Source organism: Ranitomeya variabilis, chromosome 6 (assembly GCF_051348905.1).
Source record: "Ranitomeya variabilis isolate aRanVar5 chromosome 6, aRanVar5.hap1, whole genome shotgun sequence".
Lineage (NCBI taxonomy): Eukaryota > Metazoa > Chordata > Amphibia > Anura > Dendrobatidae > Ranitomeya > Ranitomeya variabilis.
The window spans coordinates 413,474,213-413,499,613 of record NC_135237.1 but is presented as its reverse complement, the minus strand read 5'-3'; the positions used below and the strand labels follow the sequence as shown (position 1 = coordinate 413,499,613).

Genomic DNA, 25,401 nt, shown 5'->3' with positions numbered 1-25,401 from the left:
CCACATTTCATGTACCTCCATCATACCTTCTATACATGAACTTTAAGAACTTCATGTTTCAGTATCTTGTATAACAAAACGAGATACAAGTAAAAAAAAAAATACATATATAATGACATGTGTGATCAAAGTATGTAATGCATTTACAAATCGGATGCTTACTAAAAAAAGATGGTCTCCCTTTACAAAATAGAGAAAAGAAGCTAGTATGTCTTCAATGGCATGCGTGATGAGGCGCATAAAGACGGGACAGGTAAAAACATCCAAAGAAACAGTTAATCTATAAATACATAAGGCTACACGCTTCAGCAATTAACATTTAGGTTATGTTTCCACAGTCAGGAATCCTGGCGCTTTGGACGCAGCGGATAACCCGCTCCACCCAAAGCACCACCCCATGTTGTACGCGCGGTGATTCCGGATGTGTTCATTGAATCCGGAATCACTACATCGTATTCATAGACTGTGTCTGTCTCCGCAAGATAAATAAACATGCTGCGGTCTGGAAAGACCGGTTGTCCGGTTACGTAGGGCCGCCGCATGCGGCCCTGCACGCATAGTGGAGACGGGATTTCATAAAATCCCATCCACTATGCTGTAACATCTGGATGCTGTGGATTGGACGCTGCAAATGTACGCAGCGTCCAATCCGCAGCAAATACTGAAGGAATCCGGACAGTGGAAACATAGCCTTAGACCTGAGGAAGGAACAGGCTCAGTGTTTAAATGGGTAAGATTTATGTATTTATAGATAAACTAGTAACAAAGATAAATAGAGTTGTTTTTTTATCAGTAGTACTTTTAAAGATTTTTCCCATTTTTTATTACTTTTTAATGTAACTTGGCTGATGATTATGATTTCTGTGACTAGCCGTAAAAGGGGAAACAGCAGCAGGTTAACAATCTGTGCCTAAATACATTAAAATGTGAGTGTGCCTAATATTAATATTCTTTCAAACAAGGCGAAGGTGGTGAAGAAGTAGCACATTTTCAAAGCGTTTCAGTTCTTTTTCACAAGCAGTGGCTAAGTACAGTGGAATTTTATTAAACCAAGTTGGTCAATTTTAACATATTTATTGCAAAGGAAAATTAATAATCAAATGATCTCAATATTGTCAGAGCACTTATTTCTACTTCTTACAATTTCATATTAATGCGTGTTACGTGTTTTTTTAAGTGTCATTAATTTATCCTATTATGACAACCACTTATGAGGAGACCATTGTTAAAGGAATACAGGCTTTTCTTTCACCAAGTAAGTACATTTAATCACTTGTGACTCAGTAGCCTCAAATATAAAACATTGATTATTCAAGGATGGCTTGAAAATATTCTAGTGAAAAAAAACACATTTAAGGCCACTTTTCATTATCCGATTTGAATTCAACTCAAAATCATTAAGAAATTGCTCATTTCATAACTGAACCTGACAACTTTTGAAAATATGTAGAACAGTGTATCAAAACAGGGTCATGCTGGCATTCAAATGCCAGCTAAAGAAATTTGCAGGACAATAGGTCCTGCTAATCTTTTTCCTCAAGTCTCTATATTATTTATACACTTCACACACAGTCATGGCCGAAAATGATAGCACCCTTGAAATTGTTCAAGAAGATTGAGTCTTTCTCCCAGAAAATTATTGCAATAACACATTTTGTTATAGAAAACAAAAAGGAAAAAAAGTTTGACGCACTGTCAGCATCGACCCACCTGTGCTTCACTTACAAATAACCAGGCGTTGTTGCTGCCACAACAGAATCGGGTGCTCGTGAAAATAGGAAACAATGTCTGTATGGCAATAAATGCAAGAAAACGAGCACTCACCATCTGTGCAAAAATCTTCCTTTATTGCGGCTTCATATTAAAAAAGCAGGATATAGCAGGGAGAACTGTGGTTCCTAACGACGACGATCGTTTCGCTCCTCTGAGCTTCTACGGGTCTCACCGGAATAGGAAAAGAGTCAGACATCTCCTTTAACCTTTTTGCGTAACCATGATTGCCATACCTACGCAGTCACTACTCAAAAAAAAAAATCTGCATATTTCATATCACTACTACCTACTAAATCATACGAATGACAATCTCCAATGAGTTTAAATGTTGGCACACTCATCCTACAACGTTGCATGGATATAACTTACTTCGTGTTTGTTTCTTGATTTCTTTAGCAGGATCCAACCAGTTCTAAAAGAGAAGACAGAATAATACAAATGTTATCTAATGACCATGAAACAGTGAAAATTTAAGCTGTAATGCGCATTGTTTTTATAGAATTTGTGATATATATATCTGTAAAGTATGAGGCCTGTATATATAATCAAGACGTTAATAGAAATGGCTTAAAGCACATGGGACTGCAAAAAATCTCTGATAGGCACTAAAGTCTTACTTTGTGAATCTACACCTTATGTTTTGAAATCAGACAATAGATGCATGTTTTCTATATCGGCTGTCTAATCTACACTTCACTGACCTCAGCTGACAGACAATGCAGATTAAAAAAAATGTGACTACAAAAACATAGCACAGTATGTAGTATGTAGTAATATAGTATAGAACAGTTATTCCTCCCTCTTAGGCATTTGGGATGATCATACATTAAATAACAAGCTGTGGTCTCCTGCTGTGATGGGAAAGGTCTATTAATGTATTAGATTTATGACCATTCCTGTAAGTAGATGCATTTAATACTATAAAGGGGTAGTACACAGGAAAATGTGAAGTTTGCTTCAATTTTGCACAGCAAATTCAGCGGTATGTCAATTTTCGAAGCTGTACTGAAGTCAATACAATACTGTCTGGAAGAATAAAAAAATTACCAATTAATGGTTGAATTTGGAAGTACAGTCAGAATAACTTAATGCTACTTATACACCTTAGATACAGTGCCTTGCTAAAGTATTCGGCCCCCTTGAACTTTTCAATCTTTTCCCACATATCATGCTTCAAACATAAAGATACCAAATGTAAATTTTTGGTGAAGAATCAACAAGAAGTGGAACAAAATTTATTGGTTATTTTAAATTTTTGTGGAAATTCAAAAACTGAAAAGTGGGGGCGTGCAATATTATTCAGCCCCTTTACTTTCAGTGAGGCAAACTCACTCCAGAAGTTCATTGAGGATCTCTGAATGATCCAATGTTGTCCTAAATGCCTAATGATGACAAATATAATCAACCTGTGTGTAATCAAGTCTCTGTATAAATGCACTTGTTCTGTGATAGTCTCAGGGCTCTGTTTGAAACACAGAGAGCATCATGAAGACCAAGGAACACAACAGGCAGATCCGTGATACTGTTGTGGAGAAGTTTAAAGCCGGATTTGGATACAAAATGATTTCCAAAACTTTAAACATCCCAATGAGCACACTGCAAGTGAGCATATTCAAATGGAAGGAGTATCATACCACTGCAAATCTACCAAGACCCGGCCGTCCATCTAAACTTTTATGGGCCAAGAGGCCCATGATCACTCTGGATGAACTCCAGAGATCTACAGCTGAGGTGGGACAGTCTGTCCATAGGACAACAATCAGTCGTACACTGCACAAACTGGTCTTTATGGAAGAGCGGCAAGAAAAAAGCCATTTCTCAAAGATATCCATAAAAAGTGTTGTTTAAAGTTTGCAACAAGCCACCTGGGAGACATACCAAACATGTGGAAGAAGGTGCTCTGGTCAGATGAAACCAAAATAGACCTTTTAGGCAACATTGCCAAACAATATGTTTGGCGTAAAGGCAACACAGCTCATCACCCTGAACACACCATCCCCACTGTCAAACATGGTGGCGGCAGCAGGTTTGGGCCTGCTTTTCTTCAGCAGGGACAGGGAAGATGGTTAAAATTGATGGGAAGCTGGATGGAGCCAAATCCAGGACCATTCTTTAAGAAAACCTGTTGGGGTCTGCAAAAGACCTGAGACTGGGACGGAGATTTGTCTTCCAACAAGACAATGATCCCAAACATAAAGCAAAATCTACAATGGAATGGTTCACAAATAAACGTATCCAGGTGTTAGAATGGCCATGTCAAAGTCCAGACCTCAATCCAATCGAGAATCTGTGGAAAAAGCTGAAAACTGTTGTTCACAAATGATCTCCATCCAACCCCACTAAGCTCGAGCTGTTTGCCAAGGAAGAATGGACAAGAATTTCAGTCTCTCGATGTACAAAACTGATAGAGACATACCCCAAGCGACTTGCAGCTGTAATCGCAGCAAAAGGTGGCGCAACAAAGTATTAAGTTAAAGGGGCCGAATAATATTGCATGCCCCACTTTTCAGGTTTTGAATTTCCACAAAAATAACCAATAAAATTCGTTCAACTTCACAATTGTGTTCCACTTGTTGTTGATTCTTCACTAAAAATTTACATTTGGTATCTTTATGTTTGAAGCATGATATGTGGGAAAAGGTTGAAAAGTTCAAGGGGGCCGAAATACTTCCGCAAGGCACTGTAGCTAGTCACCATATACACATTATCAGTATATACCGGTAGACTCCAAAGCCAGGAAGTCAGGGACAACTTGATGTTACAAGACAGGAAGTCAAAGGATTATCAGCCAGAGTTAAGGTACCGTCACATTAAGCGACGCTGCAGCGATATAGAAAACGATGCCGATCGCTGCAGCGTCGCTGTTTCGTCGTTGTGTGGTCGCTGGAGAGCTGTCACACAGACAGATCTCCAGCGACCAACAATGCCGAAGTCCCCGGGTAACCGGGGTAAACATCGGGTTACTAAGCGCAGGGCCGCGCTTAGTAACCCGATGTTTACCCTGGTTACCAGTGTAAATGTAAAAAAAAACAAACACTACATACTTACATTCCGGTGTCTGTCAGGTCCCCCAGCATCCGCTTCCCTGCACTGTGTAAGCGCCGGCCCTAAAGCAGAGCGGTGACGTCACCGCTGTGCTCTGCTTTACGGCCGGCCGGCGCTGACACAGTGCAGGGAAGCGGACGCCCGGGGACGCGACAGACACCGGAATGTAAGTATGTAGTGTTTGTTTTTTTTTACATTTACAATGGTAACCAGGGTAAATATCGGGTTACTAAGCGCGGCCCTGCACTTAGTAACCCGATGTTTACCCTGGTTACCAGTGAAGACATCGCTGAATCGGCGTCACACACACCGATCCAGCGACGAAATAAGGTGCTGGCCTTCTAGCTCCGACCAGCGATATCACAGCAGGATCCTGATCGCTGCTGCGTGTCAAACACAACGATATCACTATCCAGAACGCTGCAACGTCACGGATGGCTATCGTTATCGTTGTTAAGTTGTTCAGTGTGAAGGTACCTTTAATGTAACCAGGAGTATTCAATTACAGAAGGATTTAGGAAAAAGATACCGTATTTACAAAAAGTGCTTATCTGTGGAATTTAGTTCACAGTAGGGCCTTATAAAGTAGTGGCCAACATGTTCAATTGTCTAGTGTTTGACATTGCCTCATCTCTTTCTGCTATATAGCAAACCCTGGAATGCAAAGATTTTCTACCAATAATGGAGCACTTTCTTTTCCTTCCTATTCTCTCCAATGCTGTGTCCTAAGGCATAGACATGTACTGGCAAGCCTAAGCCTGTCCATACATGCTGCTATGAGTCAACTTTAGAACACAAGAGGATGTAAGGGCTGAAAATGATTGAAGAAGAATTCAGAGAATAGGTGTCAATAGATCGAAAAAATAATCTCTGTTATAAGAACAAGCACTTAATACATAAAAAATACATTAAACCTCTCATGAAATATGGTTTTCCATTTTGTGATGTGACATTCAATTTGACACTGGCATCACACAAAATTGACAACATCAGGGAGCAATCTAATTCTATTTTGTGTCTTTTTGGTAATATTTTGTAGTTAAGTGTAACAGATGTCCTAGAAACAGGCTAACAGCACTGGAACAAAATATCTCAACAAATGTTCTGTCCTTCTAAAACTGAATTTGTAAAAAAATAAATTCTAATTTATTGGTTCATACATATGGAAATGCAATTAGTAACAAGGTGTTGTCAGAATCTAAATGAATACCTGATATCAGCTTGAATGCTGGAGAGCCTTGCAGAGCTTTCAGCAACAAAGGCCAGCTTATAATTATTTGGCAATTATGTATGCACCTGCCAGCTACAACAGCTCGCCTTAGGCTTTGCTCTCTTCTAATCACTTATGGAAGATGAAAGGTACATGGCCAGCCTGCAGATTGCTAGCACATCAACATCAAACCCATACTAGCTTATACAAACCTTTTCTGATATAACTGCACATGCATTATCAGGGTCTTTTAAAAAACTTTAAGGTACGCTCCTTACTTAATATATTTTAATCCAAATTGCAAAGTAAAAAAAAACTATTCCACATCTTCGTGTGGGATGACTGCCATGCACAAAGCACATGACCTCATAAGGGACAAGTGCCGTAAATGTACAAAACTGTGGGGTTAAAGAAACTCTGTCAACACAGAATGACTGTTCAAACTAAGTCGCCCCCCTGCTTGATGTGTCATGGAGGGACCAATCATTTATACACCTTCCCACCTGCTTATTTTCTCTCTATCGCTACCTTCACCCTCTTCTTTGATTGACAGCTTTGGCTTCATAGAGCAAGATAAGAGCAGGGATAGATGGAAACTAAGCAGGTGGGTAGTTGTATATAAATGATTGCCCCCACCATGACGCACCAAGCGCCTGTACTTGGTTTGAACAATCATTCTCTGTTGACAGAGTCCCTTTAAAGTCTAGGACCAAGCTCTGTAAAGCTCCAGGTCCTACAATCTAGCGTGGAGAGGTCGGCTCTCCGGCTGTGAAGACACAGCCAATGACCTAGAGGAAAAAGACAAAAGCAGTTTATTATCTGATGAGCGCTTATGAACCAATTACTAGTTTTCCATTGAGTACTAGCTTTCCATGGAATTACAGGGTTACAATATTTTCAAACTACACTGGTTGTCCAGGAAGAAATTAACATTAAAACCACCTATAGTAGATTTTAGACAATGTTCCACATTAACCCCTTCACCCCGAAGCCTGTTTTCAGCTAAGTGACAGGGCCAATTTTTACAATTCTGACCAGTCACTTTATGAGGTCATAACTCTGAAACGCTTCAACGGATCCTGGTGATTCTGACACTGTTTTCTCGTGACATATTGTACTTTAGGATAGTGGTAAAACTTCTTCGATATGACTTGCATTTATTTGTGAAAAAAAGAGAAATTTGTCAAAAATTATGAAAATTTTGCAATTTTCAAATTTTTTGTTTTTATGTCCTTAAATTAGAGAGTTATATCACATAATACAGTTAATAAACAACATTTCCCACATGTCTGCTTTACATCAGCACAATTTTGGAAACATAATGTTTTTTTGTTAGGGAGTTATAAGGGTTAAAAGTTGACCAGCGATTTCTCATTTTTGCAACAAAATTTGCAAAACCAATTTTTTTACGTACCACCTCACACTTGAAGTGACTTTGAGGGGTCTATATGGCAGAAAATACCCAAAAGTGACACCATTCTAAAAACTGCACCCCTCAAGGTACTCAAAACCACATTCAAAAATTTTATTAACCCTTCAGGTGCTTCACAGGAATTTTTGGAATGTTTAAAAAAAATTGGACATTTAACTTTTTTTTCACAAAATTTTTACTTCAGATCCAATTTGTTTTATCTTACCAAGGGTAACAGGAAAAATTGGACCACAAAAGTCGTTGTACAATTTGTCCTGAGTACGCCGATACCCCACATGTTGGGGTAAACCAATGTTTGGGCACATGGCAGAGCTCGGAAGGGAAGGAGCGCCATTTGACTTTTCAATGCAAGATTAGCTGGAATTGAGATCGGAACCCATGTCGCGATTGGAGAGCCCCTGACGTGCCTAAACAGTGGAAACCCCCACAAGTGACACCATTTTGGAAAGTAGACCCCCTAAGGAACTTATCTAGATGTGTGGTGAGAACTTTGAACCTCCAAGTGCTTCACAGAAGTTTATAATGTAGAGCCGTAAAAAAAATTTCATATTAATTTTCACAAAAAATGATCTTGATGTTTTAGCCCGCAATTTTTTTTTCCCAAGGGTAACAGGAGAAATTGGACCACAAAAGTTATTGTCCAATTTGTGCTGAGTACGCTGATACCCCATATATGGGGGGGAACCACTGTTTGGGCGCACGGCAGAGCTCGGAAGGGAAGGAGCGCCGTTTGGAATGCAGACTTAGATGGAATGCTCTGCAGGCGTCATGTTGCATTTGCAGAGTCCCTGATGTACCTAAACAGTAGAAACCCCCCACAAGTGACCCCATATTGGAAACTAGACCCCCCAAGGAACTTATCTAGATGTGTTGTGAGAACTTTGAACCAACAAGTGTTTCACTACAGTTTATAACGCAGAGCCGTGAAAATAAAAAATATTTTTTTTTCCACGAAAATGATATTTTAGCCCCCACATTTTTATTTTCCCAATGGTAACAGGAGAAATTGGACCACAAAAGTTGTTGTCCAATTTGTGCTGAGTACGCTGATACCCCGTATATGGGGGGGATCCACTGTTTGGGCGCACGGCAGAGCTCGGAAGGGAAGGAGCACTGTTTTACTTGTTCAAAGCAGAATTGGCTGGAGTTGAGATCGGACGCCATGTCGCGTTTGGAGAGCCCCTGATGTGCCTAAACAGTGGAAAAACCCCAATTCTAACTGAAACCCTAACCCCAACCCTAACCCCAGCCCTAACCCTACCCCTTCCCCAACCCTAACCCTAACCCCAACCCAAACCCTAGCCCTAACCCTAATGGGAAAATGGAAATATATACATTTTATTAAATTTTATTATTTTTCCCTAACTAAGGGGGTGATGAAGGGGGGTTTGATTTACTTTTATAGCGTTTTTTTTTGGCTGATTTTTATGATTGGCAGCCGTCACACACTAAAAGATGCTTTTTATTGGAAAAAATAGTTTTTGCATCACCACATTTTGAGAGCTATAATTTATCCATATTTTTGCCCACAGAGTCATGTGAGATCTTGTTTTTTGCAGGACGAGTTGACGTTTTTATTGGTACCATTTTCGGGCACATGACATTTTTTGATCGCTTTTTATTCTGATTTTTGGGAGGCGGAATGAACAAAAACCAGCAATTCCTGTAATTCTTTTAGGGGGGGCGTTTATAGCGTTCCACGTGTGGTAAAATTGATAAAGCAGCTTTATTCTTCAGGTCAGTACGATTACAGCGATACCTCATTTATATAATTTTTTTATGTTTTGGCGCTTTTACACAATAAAAACTATTTCATATAAAAAAATAATTGTTTTTGCATCGCTTTATTCTGAGAGCTATAACATTTTAATTTTTCTGCTGATGATGCTGTATGGCGGCTTTTTTTTTTTTGCGGGACAAGATGACGTTTTCAGCGGTACCATGGTTATATCCGTCTTTTTGATCGCGTGTTATTCCACTTTTTGTTCGCCTGTATGATAATAAAGCGTTGTTTTTATGTGTACTTTTATTTTATTTTTTTTAATTTACATAAATAAATGGATTTACTGGGAAATGTTTTATTTTTCCTTTATTTGGGGATTTTTTTTTTTTTATATACATTCTATTTTTTTTTTACTTTCTACTATTGTCCCAGGGTTGGACATCACTGTATTAGATCAGATCGTTGATCTGACAGTGTGCATAGCACTCTGTCAGATCAACGATCTGACAGGAAGGTTAGGAGGCTTTCCGGCGCCTGCTCTCAGCAGGCGCTGGCTAGACAGGTCATTCCATGACCCAGAAGGAGTCCCACGGCCATCTTGGATCCGGGGACTCCTTCCGGATCACCGGAGCAACGCGTCCCTGCGCGATCCCCCTCTATGCCGCTGTCACTACTGACAGCGGCATCAGAGGGGTTAAATGCCCGCGATCGGCTCTAGCGCCGATCGTGGGCATTGCTGCAGGGTGTCAGCTGTCACATACAGCTGACACCCGCACCCGATCACCGCGGCGCTCAGCGTGAGACCGCAGTGATCGGTGCGCCGTACTAGTACTGCGGCTGGCACAAATGCAGTGCCGGCAGCGCAGTACTAGTACGGCGCATGTCGCGAAGGGGTTAAACTTCGGATACTTGTTTTTTGCCATAAAGAATCCTAATGGGAAAAAAATGTTGATAGAAGTCATGATGTGTACAATAAAATATGATGTGAAATGACTATTAGTTTTTTAACAAATGTCAAATTCAAGTTAACTTAATGTTAATATTCTTCTTTTTTCTTCTGTTTTGGAAGCAGACACAGGACTATATAAGCCAAACGACTCAAGTAGTTACAGAGAAAAACACAACAATGGGCTTTACTGCTAGAGAAGATTTTTTTCAAATGGCATCAACTTTTACAAAGTTGAGTCCTTCTAGTAATCACTGTCTTGGTGATATGTTTTGGGTCTAATCTGCTTGCATTTCTTACTCTGATTTGGAATTGTGAAAATATTTAACGGACATTATAGATGGATTGAAGTTGCAAAAAAAGGCTGAAAACTAAGCACTGCAGCATACAAGTTGTACCTCAAATATGAGCTAATCTACTTCCTATAATGTAATTATCATAACAGTTACAGTATTTACAGTATATGCAATAGAATTAACTCTGCATAATAATTACACCACATCCATAAAATAAAGTATAATTACTATTTGCAGTGTATGATAATGGGAAATGGCCTGGGAGCGTTGGTACTTTACTGTCTAGGGTAAGTGCGTCTTGGACATAGTGTATATATAAATTAATGTTTAGTTTTATTCTAATACATTAGACACATATCTTGGCACTGTTATCACCAGGTAGTACAGAGTAAAGGAAGTTATTTTTATTTTACAGATTTCACCTGGAAGCTCTGTGATAAAAAAAAAAAAAAAAAAAGAAATACCTTTTGATTTTCCAAATCTCTATACACCAGGCCAAAATAGTCTTTTTCCAATAGGTTTAAATGTTCACACACTTTATCGAAAAGAACTTGACCTTTTGACCGTTTCTGCAAAAAAGAAAGAATATGGCTACATTATTACAAGCACTCAAACATTTCAGTACCGTATAATTCCCAGTAATGCTAAAATAGCCCATAGAAATTCTAAGTAAGGCTACTTTCACACTAGCGTAGGGCCCGGCCCATCGCAGTGCGTCGGGCCGAGGTTACCGACGCTAGCGTTCTCTGCGCCACACAACGGGGGCAGCGGATGCATTTTTCCAGCGCATCCGCCTCCCCATTGTGAGGTGCGGGGAAGTGCGGGGAGGTGGGGGCGGAGCTCCGGCCGCGCATGCGCGGTCGGAAAAAGCGGACCGTCGGGAGCAAAAAACGTTACATGTAACGTTTTTTTGCTCCCGGCGGACCGCCACAACACGGCGCAACCGTCTCACGACGGTTGCGACGTGTGTCGATGCGTCGCTAATGTTAGTCAACGGTAAAAAAACGCATCCTGCAAGCACTTTTGCAGGATGCGTTTTTTTGCCCAAACGACGCATTGCGACGTATTGCAGTTAACGCTAGTGTGAAAGTAGCCTAAGCTCAAGGACACTGTCAAATGTCAGGCATAAAAGAATACCTGATTTTAGCCAAGACAGAAAGTTTCTTTGCGATTACCGATTGTCAATTGATTTAGTCTTTTTTTTTCCCTGTATAGTTTGTAATTGGAAATATCAATATAATGGATGAATGCAGTTATAATAGTTATTGCATTATAGTAACTTCCATGAGACTAATAGATAACACCTCAGACTCCTGGTTTGTTAGCCGCAATCACTGGAATCTTTACCTAGAAATACGCCACCTGTTCGGAAAAAGCAAGAGTTTGGAAGATGGTTACAGTAATGTACACGTGGCCTCTTGGCAAAAAATGGCGCTCAAATATCTTACTCATATGGATATTCATGCCAATCTTCACAGATTGGAATTGATGATTATAGTTTGCAAAAAAAACACTTTTGAAATGTAATGTTTATTGAAATGTTTTATTATTCTTCAGATATTAAAGGCAATCAGTCAGTAAGTTTTTGCTACCTCATCTTGGAGCAGAATAGTGTAGGGAAAGAGACCCTGAATCTAACAATGTATTACTTAGTTTATTGGGTGCAGCCATTCTGACAGAGTTTATAGATTTAGCAATAATGCAGAGCTGAGAAAGCTGCCTATGCCCACACCAGGCTCTGCATGGACAGTCTATAGGCAGTGAGCTGCTTATCACAGAAGGGGCGGAGTTGTACAAATACAGGTTGGGGCAGGGAGGCTAGTCACAGCAATGTGAATCACTAGGTGATAAAACAGTCAGTCTAAGTAAACAACAGTACACACCCTAACATGTGACACATCCTTGAATTCAGTGTTTTAACCCCTACATCATGCTGTCCTCAGATTACATAGCAAGAACCTGCTGACAAACTCCCTTTAACACTTATTTTGTTTACAGCTCAAAAACCTTCGAGACCGACCAGTTGATAAACACATGCAGTGCTTACAAGCTGCTTTTATTAGTTTATTAGTTTGTAAGCACAGTGCTGAAGATGGAAAGGGTTACTAGATCTGTTTTTGGCAATGTGCTGTATAAAAAAAGTGTTAAAGAAAAACTGTCATGTACTGAAAAAAATGTATTCAAGTACCTTGTAAAAATCACTCTGCTCACCTGATTGTGTTTTTTTTTGGTTTGTGCCGAGTCACTCAATTGCAGTACTACTAGGCGTTTCTTCAGAGTCTTCTCTGGGAGCTTGAGCTCTGAGCCCTCCCACCCAGATGCTGCCAATCACCGCTCAGGAGTATCTGATAATGATAGACTAGCTCACGAGCTATGATTGGCAGCATCAGAGAGGGAATGGTGAGAGGCCACACTCCCAGAAAAACTCTGAAAAAACTCCCAGTTGGACTGCAGGCAGAGATTTCGCATAGTGAACTCCAGAAAAAAACAATTGTAAATATCCATGTAATGGAGTGACAAAGCGTAAAAGAGAAGCAGAATCAGGGGAGCTGAGAGATTTTTACAAAGTTTGTAACTCCATGTTTTCAGCAAGTCACAGCTCCTCTTTAAAATATATATATATATATATATATATATATATATATATATATATATATATATATATATATATATATATATATATATATATATCTGGAAATGATATTAAACAGTAAATGCAAAAGTGCATGTTTTTATAAGCATAATCCGACACTATTCACCTATAACTAGTGTTGAGCATTCCGATACCGCAAGTATCGGGTATCGGCCGATACTTGCGGTATCGGAATTCCGATACCGGAATTCCGATACTTGCCGCGTATCGGATACCGGAATCGGAAGTTCCCAGATTCAAAATTCCGAAATTCAGCCAATGAGAATGATTCCAAGTGTGGGCACATCCTGTTTAGCATGGAGGGCATGAAACTACTGGCAAGGCTGTGATTGGCTGCTGAAATGATGTCATGATGCAGTTTAAAAGTCGCTGGCGCCATTTTGCGATCACTCTGCTGTGAATTCAGTTAGTGACAGGATGCTGTTTGCTGACTGAGGGACAGTTTAGAGATAGCGATTTGCTTCTTTGTGCTTTCCAAAGGCTAATTTAGCAACCGCTGTGTTCACCTACTATTCACCTTGCTTTTGCCTTGTAGCGCTGTTTTCACAGCGATCTGCAAGGTCTGTGTGTGTGTGTGTGTGTGTGAGTGCAGCCCACTCTCTAGTCTGAGTGCAGCCACATAGGCCATCCATAGCTGGTTGTATTCAGTTCAGGGAGGGTGGTTCATTGCCTCATACTGTTCTTTTTTTTTTTTTTTTTTCAAGTAGTGTAGTCTGCTGCTAATTTATTCAAAAAAATCCTATTAGTGTCTTTCCACCCGTCTCCAGCTAATTTGTGGAAAAACACTACATAGGATAAAGTAGAGGAGGGTTTTTGGGCCTTGCAGCGCCGTTTACGGCTGTCTGCACGGTCTCCGTGTGACTGCAGCTCGCCCTGTAGTCTGTGAGCAGCCGTAGCCTGGTTGTCTCCAGCTCAGGGTTGTTCACTGCGTCATACCGCCAAATCAATTTTAATTTTTTTTCAAGTAGTGTAGTCTGCTGCTAATTAATTTAAAAAAATCCTATTAGTGTCTTTCCACCCGTCTCCAGCTAATTTGTGGAAAAACACTACATAGGATAAAGTAGAGGAGGGTTTTTGGGCCTTGCAGCGCCATTTACGGCTGTCTGCACGGTCTCCGTGTGACTGCAGCTCGCCCTGTAGTCTGTGAGCAGCCGTAGCCTGGTTGTCTCCAGCTCAGGGTTGTTCACTGCGTCATACCGCCAAATCAATTTTAATTTTTTTTCAAGTAGTGTAGTCTGCTGCTAATTAATTTAAAAAAATCCTATTAGTGTCTTTCCACCCGTCTCCAGCTAATTTGTGGAAAAACACTACATAGGATAAAGTAGAGGAGGGTTTTTGGGCCTTGCAGCGCCGTTTACGGCTGTCTGCACGGTCTCCGTGTGACTGCAGCTCGCCCTGTAGTCTGTGAGCAGCCGTAGCCTGGTTGTCTCCAGCTCAGGGTTGTTCACTGCGTCATACCGCCAAATCAATTTTAATTTTTTTTCAAGTAGTGTAGTCTGCTGCTAATTAATTTAAAAAAATCCTATTAGTGTCTTTCCACCCGTCTCCAGCTAATTTGTGGAAAAACACTACATAGGATAAAGTAGAGGAGGGTTTTTGGGCCTTGCAGCGCCGTTTACGGCTGTCTGCACGGTCTCCGTGTGACTGCAGCTCGCCCTGTAGTCTGTGAGCAGCCGTAGCCTGGTTGTCTCCAGCTCAGGGTTGTTCACTGCGTCATACCGCCAAATCAATTTTAATTTTTTTTCAAGTAGTGTAGTCTGCTGCTAATTAATTTAAAAAAATCCTATTAGTGTCTTTCCACCCGTCTCCAGCTAATTTGTGGAAAAACACTACATAGGATAAAGTAGAGGAGGGTTTTTGGGCCTTGCAGCGCCGTTTACGTCTGTCTGCACGGTCTCTGTGTGACTGCAGCTCTATCTGTTGTCAGTTCAGCCCCCAAAAAAGAAATAAATAATAAAGTTCACCAAACACACCAGTTACACCACTTTACATTTCTGTAGGCCACATTAGCTCATATTAAAGTCTAGTCCACACTTTAGAAAATTAGTGTTTCTTATACCTGTTAGGAGGAGTTGCTCAGGAATAAGCACACAAATCCGTTAGTACTTTTCTGCTTATCTTTATCAGTCAACCAAGATGAAGAAGGCAGTGAGTAAGGCACGTGGGCGTGGGCGCGGAGCAGGGAGGGGACGTGGGGATTCTGTGCCTGCTGCGGGCACCGGTGACTCATCAGCACCCACTTTCACCAGGCAACAGTCGTTCATGCGCAGCTTTGTGTCAGAGCGCCGTACACCGCTGCTGCGTCAAGACCAAATTGAAGCTGTTGTCGGATGGATGGCAGCTAATGCATCAACTTCCATTAGTGCCACATCCTCTCAGACACAGAGCACTGGAGAGCAGCCATCTGTCTCTTCACCACCTGCCAAATTGCCCAGGCAGACAGAGAGCCCAGGACAGGAGCCGTCTCTACTTCTGTTCTCTGAATCTCTTGGCTTGGAAACAGGGGGCCAGCCAAGCAGCATTGGAGAAATGGAAGAAGAGGCAGGGTGCAGTGATGCCCAACAGCTTTTTCTGTCTTCCTCTGAAGAGGCGGGTGGGCCAGTGGCTCCGGTCACCACATCGCAGGCCGCATCAGCTGATGATGACACTCAGGTGCCACTTACTGGTGCGTGCTCTGCTGCTGAGACTACCCAGGAGGAGCAGTTGGGGGCAGAGGGTAGTGTAGATGATGAGGTCCTCGACCCATCTTGGCGTGATGGACAGGAAGGTGGTGGGAGCAGCTCTGAGGAAGAGATTCCCCGTACGGCCCAAAGAGGGAGAGGGAGGGGGAAGACCGCGGATCCTGCAGCCTCCGCTTTGGCACCCGTTAGGAGCATGTCTCTTCCAAAAGCCAAAAAGGGCGCTCCCAAGACTTGCAGTGCCTGGTCCTTTTTTGACACAGTTGCAGATGACATTTGCTATGTCAGATGCAACGTGTGTCATCAAAAAGTCAAAAGAGGTCGAAATGTCAGCAACCTCAATACCTCCAACATGTGGAAACATGTGCGCAACAGGCACCCGGCGGAGTTAGAAAAACACACTGAAGAGGTAGGCCAACCAACAGCGGCAGCTACCACCTCTTCAGCTCGTGTTGCCTCTTCCTCTAGCTCACACGCAGCTGGTTCGGCTTCCTCCCAGGATCGCCGTGGAAGAACCTCTGGCCCTGTTGTCCAGAGACCCGCTGTAATTCCACCCGCAGCACCACTTTCCCAGTCATCCACACACTCCCAGCCCAGTCTACAGCCATCGGTAGTACAGGCATGGGAGAAAAGGCGGCCTTTCTCGTCAAACCACCCACGAGCACAGGCTCTGACTGCAGGCATTGCCAAACTGCTGTCACTGGAAATGCTGTCATTCAGGCTGGTGGAGACTGACAGCTTCCGTGACTTGATGTCATTGGCAGTCCCACAGTACAATGTGCCCAGCCGCTTTTACTTCAGCAGGCAAGCCGTCCCTGCCCTGCATAAGCATGTGGAGGGACACATAAAACACGCGCTTCTGAACGCCGTCAGTAGCAAGGTCCACCTCACCACCGATGCGTGGACCAGTCAACATGGACAGGGGCGATACCTTTCCCTCACTGCCCATTGGGTTAATGTCGTTGAGCCAGGTACAGACCGTGCGAGTGGCGCAGGACGTGTCCTGCCCACTCCAAGGATTGCAGGAATCCATTCTGTACGCATTGACTCCTCCTCTTACACCAGTTCCTCAGAATCATCGCTGCAGGAGCCGTCACAGTCCACCTCCACATGGACCCGTGATGAACGTGTACCTGTTACGACCGACATGAGCACAGCCGTGGCCAAACGTCAACAGGCCGTGTTGAAATTAATTTTTTTGGGGAATCGTAGCCACACAGCGCAGGAGCTCTGGAATGCCATCAAGCAGGAGAGCGATGTGTGGTTTGTGCCAGCGAATCTCCAGCCAGGCATGGTAGTGTGTGATAATGGCCGAAATCTGGTGGCAGCTCTGGGCCTCGGCAACCTCACTCACATCCCATGTCTGGCACATGTGCTCAATTTGGTCGTGCAGAGCTTTTTGAGGGACTATCCGGATCTTGATGCACTGCTGCACAAGGTCCGCCTAGAGTGTGCTCACTTGCGGCGTTCCAGCACGGCAAAAGCGCGCATTGCGGCTCTGCAGCGCCGACACCGCCTGCCGGAACATCGCATCATATGTGACCTACCTACCAGGTGGAATTCCACGTTACATATGTTGGAGCGGTTGTGTGAGCAGCAGCAAGCTGTAATGGAGTACCAGCTGCTTCAGGCGCAAAAAAGTCGCAGTCAGCGCCGTACAGACTTCACAACCACAGAGTGGGCCACTATGAATGACGTCTGCCAGGTTTTGCGTCCCTTTGATTATTCCACGCGGATGGCGAGTGCAGATGATGCACTAGTCAGCATGACTGTCCCCCTTATCTGCCTGCTTGAAAAATCACTGCAAGCGCTAAGGGATGATGTTGTGGAAGAGGTGGAGGATGAGGATTCACCATTTCCATCATCTTCTGGACAGTCAGCGCCACGTGGTTCCTCACAAACGCGTAGGCAGGGGACAGTTTGTGAGGAGGATGAGGAGGAGTCAATGGAGGAGGAAGACGTCCGTCCAGAGGAGGGAGTTACCGAATTGTCCAGTACTCAGTGTGTACAGCGAGGGTGGGGTGATGACGAGCAGGCAGAGATCACGCCTCCAGCAGGGGACAGCGTTTCTTGGGCAGTTGGCAGTCTGCAGCACATGGTGGATTACATGCTGCAGTGCCTGAGAAACGACCGCCGCATCGCCCACATTCTCAACATGTCTGATTATTGGGTGTTCACCCTCCTCGATCCTCGCTACCGGGACAACGTAGAAAGCCTCATCACACCGTTGAACCGGGAGCGAAAAATGCGGGAGTACCAAGACACACTGGTCAATTCCATCATCTTCTCCATTCCAACTGAGAGAAGTGCTGCTAGTGCATTACAAAGCAGCTCAGTGCGTCCAGGCAGTGGAGGAGGCTCTGCACAAAGAGGGAGCAGAAGCAGTGCCTCTGCCGAAGGCAAGACCAGTATGGCCCAACTGTGGCACAGTTTTCTGTGCCCCCCACAAAAGTCTACACCATCACAGACGGCTCCAGTCAGCAGGAGGCAACGGTTCCGTCAGATGGTGACAGACTACATGTCTTGCCCTCTTGCTGTACTCCCAGACGGCTCTTCCCCTTTCAAGTTTTGGGTCTCAAAGCTGGATACATGGCCAGAGCTAAGCCAGTATGCATTGGAGGTGCTGTCTTGCCCTGCGGCCAGTGTATTATCGGAACGTGTCTTTAGTGCTGCAGGTGGTGTACTAACTGACCGTCGCATGCGACTATCCTCCGATAACGTTGACCGGCTTACTTTCCTGAAAATGAACAAGGCCTGGATCTCACAGGAATTTGCCACTCCTCCTCCTGATTAAATAATTAGGTCACAGTATACGTTATCCAGGTCTCCTGTTGTGTTCATCTTTCTACCACCTGAACTTAAATTCCTGTGCTCCAACACCGCCAGTTGAGGCTCAGAAGTGCCGTCTGCACAGTCAAAACATACGACCCAGTGTTATTGGGTTTCAGTAACGTCAGCTGATCCCCAGCTGTGTAGCCGGCAATGTGTCATGCGACCGCCACGCTGACACAACAACTGAAATGTAAGGGAATCTGTCCCCCCCCCCCAAGGCGTTTGTTACTGAAAGAGCCACCTTGTGCAGCAGTAATGCTGCACAAGGAAAAGGTAGCTATTTTTGTTTAGCTCCTTGCACACGCAGAACTTAACACTTATAAAATGTGTCCACTGATACCGTAAAACCGTCCCGGAGGTGGGACTTTCCTTCGTAATGTGACGCAGCACAGCCGTCATTCCTACCCCCACGGCGCCGCGCACCGGCTCCTCAGCGTTGTTTTATTCCGTCCCGGAGCCTGCGCTGTTATGTTATCCCGTGGCCAGGCACACTTAGCGCTGCCCGTCTTCTGGCATCATTTGGTGTCAGGATGGCTGCGCCTGTGCGGCCGCGCTGGCAGAGAGCCCGCCTCGCAGTGTCTTCTGATTTAATCCCACTGGGGGCCTGGGATCCATGGACATGCGCAGTGCATATCTGAACCTCCACCTCTCACTCATTTCCCTATGGCTTCTTCAGACTGTTCGGTGTCAGCTGGTCCCTAATAGCATGCCACGGCCGTGACACCGCACAGTCTTAAGAAGCCATAGGGAGGGGAGTGAGAGGCGAGGATATGCACTGCGCATGTCCATGGATCCCAGGCCCCCAGTGGGATTAAATCAGAAGACACTGCGAGGCGGGCTCTCTGCCAGCGCGGCCGCACAGGCGCAGCCATCCTGACACCAAATGATGCCAGAAGACGGGCAGCGCTAAGTGTGCCTGGCCACGGGATAACATAACAGCGCAGGCTCCGGGACGGAATAAACCAACGCTGAGGAGCCGGTGCGCGGCGCCGGGGGGGTAGGAATGACGGCTGTGCTGCGTCACATTACGAAGGAAAGTCCCACCTCCGGGACGGTTTTACGGTTGTAGGGGACACATTTTATAAGTGTTTAGTTCTGTGTTTGCAAGGAGCATGATGAAAAGAGCCACCTTTTCCTTTTGCATCTTTTGTGCTGCACAAGCTGGCTCTTTCAGCTACAAACGCCTTGGGGGGGGGTTAAAGGTTCTCTTTCGACTTTCTCAGGCTTCGGCCTACATTGTGTTCCTCTGCTTTTCCACCTGTCCCTGGGCTCCAACACCGCCAGTTGCCGTCCAGAAGTGCTGTACGCACAGTCAACAGTCGCTCCTCTGTTATTGGGGTTCAGTAACGTCAGCTGTTCCCCTGCTGTGTGTGTGGCAATCCCTCCTACCTCCTCCAACCTCCTCCTCCTCCACCTGCCCCTGGGCTCCAACACCGCCAGTTGCCGTCCAGAAGTGCTGTACGCACAGTCAACAGTCCCTCCTCTGTTATTGGGGTTCAGTAACGTCAGCTGTTCCCCTGCTGTGTGTGTGGCAATCCCTCCTACCTCCTCCAACCTCCTCCTCCTCCACCTGCCCCTGGGCTCCAACACCGCCAGTTGCCGTCCAGCAGTGCTGTACGCACAGTCAACAGTCGCTCCTCTGTTATTGGGGTTCAGTAACGTCAGCTGTTCCCCTGCTGTGTGTGTGGCAATCCCTCCTACCTCCTCCAACCTCCTCCTCCTCCACCTGCCCCTGGGCTCCAACACCGCCAGTTGCCGTCCAGAAGTGCTGTACGCACAGTCAACAGTCCCTCCTCTGTTATTGGGGTTCAGTAACGTCAGCTGTTCCCCTGCTGTGTGTGTGGCAATCCCTCCTACCTCCTCCAACCTCCTCCTCCTCCACCTGCCCCTGGGCTCCAACACCGCCAGTTGCCGTCCAGAAGTGCTGTACGCACAGTCAGTCCCTCCTCTGTTATTGGGGTTCAGTAACGTCAGCTGTTCCCCTGCTGTGTGTGTGGCAATCCCTCCTACCTCCTCCAACCTCCTCCTCCTCCACCTGCCCCTGGGCTCCAACACCGCCAGTTGCCGTCCAGAAGTGCTGTACGCACAGTCAACAGTCCCTCCTCTGTTATTGGGGTTCAGTAACGTCAGCTGTTCCCCTGCTGTGTGTGTGGCAATCCCTCCTACCTCCTCCAACCTCCTCCTCCTCCACCTGCCCCTGGGCTCCAACACCGCCAGTTGCCGTCCAGAAGTGCTGTACGCACAGTCAACAGTCCCTCCTCTGTTATTGGGGTTCAGTAACGTCAGCTGTTCCCCTGCTGTGTGTGTGGCAATCCCTCCTACCTCCTCCAACCTCCTCCTCCTCCACCTGCCCCTGGGCTCCAACACCGCCAGTTGCCGTCCAGAAGTGCTGTACGCACAGTCAACAGTCCCTCCTCTGTTATTGGGGTTCAGTAACGTCAGCTGTTCCCCTGCTGTGTGTGTGGCAATCCCTCCTACCTCCTCCAACCTCCTCCTCCTCCACCTGCCCCTGGGCTCCAACACCGCCAGTTGCCGTCCAGAAGTGCTGTACGCACAGTCAACAGTCCCTCCTCTGTTATTGGGGTTCAGTAACGTCAGCTGTTCCCCTGCTGTGTGTGTGGCAATCCCTCCTACCTCCTCCAACCTCCTCCTCCTCCACCTGCCCCTGGGCTCCAACACCGCCAGTTGCCGTCCAGAAGTGCTGTACGCACAGTCAACAGTCCCTCCTCTGTTATTGGGGTTCAGTAACGTCAGCTGTTCCCCTGCTGTGTGTGTGGCAATCCCTCCTACCTCCTCCAACCTCCTCCTCCTCCACCTGCCCCTGGGCTCCAACACCGCCAGTTGCCGTCCAGAAGTGCTGTACGCACAGTCAACAGTCCCTCCTCTGTTATTGGGGTTCAGTAACGTCAGCTGTTCCCCTGCTGTGTGTGTGGCAATCCCTCCTACCTCCTCCAACCTCCTCCTCCTCCACCTGCCCCTGGGCTCCAACACCGCCAGTTGCCGTCCAGAAGTGCTGTACGCACAGTCAACAGTCCCTCCTCTGTTATTGGGGTTCAGTAACGTCAGCTGTTCCCCTGCTGTGTGTGTTGCAATCCCTCCTACCTCCTCCAACCTCCTCCTCCTCCACCTGTCCCTGGGCTCCAACACCGCCAGTTCCCGTCCAGAAGTGCTGTACGCACAGAGCCAAACACCTCGCCAATGTGTTAGTGGGGTTCAGCACCGCCAGCTGTTCCCCTGCTGTGTATACGGCAATGTGTACTGCGACCGCCACGCAGGCACAACAAGTTAAATTTAAGGGAACCTGTCCCCCCCCCCCAGGCGTTTGTTACTGAAGGAGCCACCTTGTTCAGCAGTAATGATGCAAAGGGAAAAAGTGCCTCTTTTCGTGGTGCTCCTTGCAGATGCTGAACCTAACACTTATGAAATGTGTCCCCTCACAGCGTTCAACCGTCCGGTAGGTGGAACTTTCCTTTGTCATGTGACGCAGCACAGCCGTCATTTTTACCCCCTTGTCGCCGTGCGCCGCCTCCTCAGCGTTGTTTGAATCTGTCCCGGAGCCTGCGCTGTTAGGTTACCCCTTGGCCATGCACACATTTTGCGCTGCCCGTCTTCTGACATCATTTGCTGTCAGGCTGGCTGCGCCTGTGCGGGTGCGCTGTCCGAGATTCAGCCTCGCGGTGTCGTCTAATGTAATCCCACCGCGGGCCTGGGATCCGTGTCCATGCGCAGTGCATATCCTCGCCTCTCACTCCCCTCCCTACGGCTTCTAAAGACTGTTCGGTGTCAGCTGATCCCTAATAGCATGCCACGGCCGTGACACCGCACAGTCTTAAGAAGCCGTTGGGAGGGGTATGAGAGGCGAGGATATGCACTGCGCATGGACACGGATCCCAGGCCCGCGGTGGGATTACATTAGACGACACCGCGAGGCTGAATCTCGGACAGCGCACCCGCACAGGCGCAGCCAGCCTGACAGCAAATGATGTCAGAAGACGGGCAGCGCAAAATGTGTGCATGGCCAAGGGGTAACCTAACAGCGCAGGCTCCGGGACAGATTCAAACAACGCTGAGGAGGCGGCGCACGGCGACAAGGGGGTAAAAATGACGGCTGTGCTGCGTCACATGACAAAGGAAAGTTCCACCTACCGGACGGTTGAACGCTGTGAGGGGACACATTTCATAAGTGTTAGGTTCAGCATCTGCAAGGACCATAATTAAAAGAGCTAAGTTTACCTTTTCCAGCATTAGTGCTGTACACGATGGCTCTTCCAGCTACAAACGCCTGGGGGGGGGGTTAAAGGTTTCCTTTCAACTTGCTCCAGTGCAGGCTTCGGCCTACACTCCGCTCCCCCTGCTCCTCCTGCTGACCCTGGGCTCCAACACCGCCAGTTGGGGCCCGGTACTGCTAGCTGCACAGAGAAAAACACCTCGCCAATGTGTCAGTGGGGTTCAGCACCGCCAGCTGTTCCCCTGCTGTGCAGCCGGCATCGTGTCCTGCAAAAGCCACGCAGACACCAGAACTGAAATTGAAGGAAACCTGTCCCCCCTCCCCCAGGCGTTTTTACGTTTTACAGCCACCTTGTACGACAGTAATGCTGCATGTGTGCAAGGTGGCTCAGAAACTTAATCTCCTTGCCCATGTTGAAGTGAACACGTCTAAAAATGAGTCCTCTGCGACCATTAAAACGTCCCTCAGGTGTGATTTTCCTTTGTATTGACACGCAACAAGCTCCTTGGTAGCGCTGCCCGTCTTCTGGCATCATTGTTTGGCTGGCTGCGCCTCTGCGGCCGCCTTGCCCCACACAACGCCCCTCGGTGTCTTATTTATTTGGACTGCGAGGGTGTGATTGATGGGCATGAACGGTGCATTTCTTCGCCTGTCCCTCATCTCCTTCCGCCTTCCTCAGACTGTGCGGCTTCATGGCCGCGGCATGCGATAAGGGATCAGCTGACGCCGCACAGTCTGAAGCGGGTGTAAGGACCCAAGTGTGAGAGGCGAACATATGTACTGCGCCAGGCCATGAATCCCAGCCCCGCAGTGTTTAACAATGTTAACACACTGGGGGGCTGGGATGCATGGTCATCGCAAACCGCAACAGCCGACATAACATGATGTCAGAGGATGGTCAGCGCTAACAGCCCAAGGCCAAGGGATAACACAAAAGCGCAGACTCCTGTGCAACAAATAACGATGCTCAGGAGGCCGCGCAAAGCACCAAGGTGGCATTTTTGCCAGCTGTACTGCGTCTCTTTATGAAGGGAACTCACGCCTCAAAATCAGTTTGACTGTGTAAGGGCCTAAATGTTATACGTGTTCCTTTCAGCGTGTGCAAGGAGCAAAATTAAAAGAGCAACCTTTGACTTGTGCAGCACTACTGCTGCATAAGCTGTGGCTCTTCTACTTTGTAACCCCTGAGGGGGGGTTAAAGGTTACCTTTGAAATTGGTTCAAGTAGGCTTCGGCCTACACTCTGCTCCCTCTGCAGAGCCCGGGCTCCAACACCGCCAGTTGGGGCCCGGTACTGCTAGCTGCACAGAGCCAAACACCAGCCAATGTGTCAGTGGGGTTCAGCACCGCCAGCTGTTCCCCTGCTGTGCAGCCGGCAACGTGTCCTGCAACAGCCACGCAGGCACAACAGACCCAAAGCTGCCGCCAGTGCAGGCTTCGGCTTACACTCTGCTCCATCTCCTCCTCCTGCTGACTCCGGGCTCTAACACCGCCAGTTGGGGCCCGGTACTGCTAGCTGCACAGAGAAAAACACCAGCCAATGTGTCAGTGGGGTTCAGCACCGCCAGCTGTTCCCCTGCTGTGCAGCCGGCATCGTGTCCTGCAAAAGCCACGCAGACACAAGAACTGAAATTGAAGGGAACCTGTCCCCCCTCCCCCAGGCGTTTGTACGTTTTTAAGGCCACCTTGTACAGCGGTAATGCTGCATGTGTGCAAGGTGGCTCATAAACGTATTCTCCTCGCACATGTGGAACTGAAAACACGTCTGAAATGTGTCCTCTGTGTGACCATTTAACCGTCCCGGGGGTGTGACTTTCCTTTGTAATGACACGCTGCAACCCCCTTGGTAGCGCTGCCCGTCTTCTGGCATCATTGTTTGGCTGCCTGCGCCTCTGCGGCCGCCCTGACCCACACAACGCCCCTCGGTGTCTTATTTCTTGGGACTGCGAGGGTGTGTTTGATGGGCATGAGCAGTGCATCAGTTCGCCTGTCCCTCATCTCCTTCCGCCTTCTTCAGACTGTGCGGCTTCATGGCCGTGGCATGCGATAAGGGATCAGCTGACGCCACATAGTCTGAAGCAGGTGTAAGAACCCAAGCGAGAGGCGAACATATGTACTGCGCCAGGCCATGAATCCCAGCCCCGCAGTGTTTTAACTATGTCAATACACTGCGGGGCTGTGATTCATGGGCATCGCGAACCGCACCAGCCAACATTAAATGAGGTCAGAAGATGGGCAGCGCTAACAGCGCTAGGCCAGGGGATAACACGACAGCGCAGACTCCTGTACAGCAAATAACAACGCTCAGGAGGCTGCACCCAGCACCAAGGTGGGATTCTTGACATCTGTGCTGCGTCTCATTACAAAGGGAACTCGCGCCTCCAACACAGTTTGACTGTATAAAGGGCTAAATGTTATACGTGTTCCATTCAGCGTGTGCAAGGAGCCAAATTAAAAGAGCAACCTTTGACTTGTGCACCACTACTGCTGCATAAGCTGTGGCTCTTCTACTTTGTAACCCCTGAGGGGGGGTTAAAGGTTACCTTTGAAATTGGTTCGATTAGGCTTCGGCCTACACTCTGCTCC

The 25,401-nt window shown here is 46.5% G+C and overlaps 1 protein-coding gene across 50 annotated transcripts in view; it reads right to left on the bottom strand.

The window, feature by feature from the left end:
• EPB41L3 (erythrocyte membrane protein band 4.1 like 3) overlaps positions 1-25,401 on the bottom strand; it is a 431,238-nt gene that overhangs the window by 129,494 nt on the left and 276,343 nt on the right. For all 50 annotated transcript variants that reach the window (XM_077270288.1, XM_077270260.1, XM_077270286.1 and 47 more), the window contains 2 exons: positions 10,890-10,994; positions 2,143-2,185 (listed from right to left, as the gene is read on the bottom strand). In XM_077270288.1, the coding sequence (XP_077126403.1) occupies positions 2,143-2,185; positions 10,890-10,994 (148 nt within the window). The remainder of the gene's footprint in view (positions 1-2,142; positions 2,186-10,889; positions 10,995-25,401) is intronic.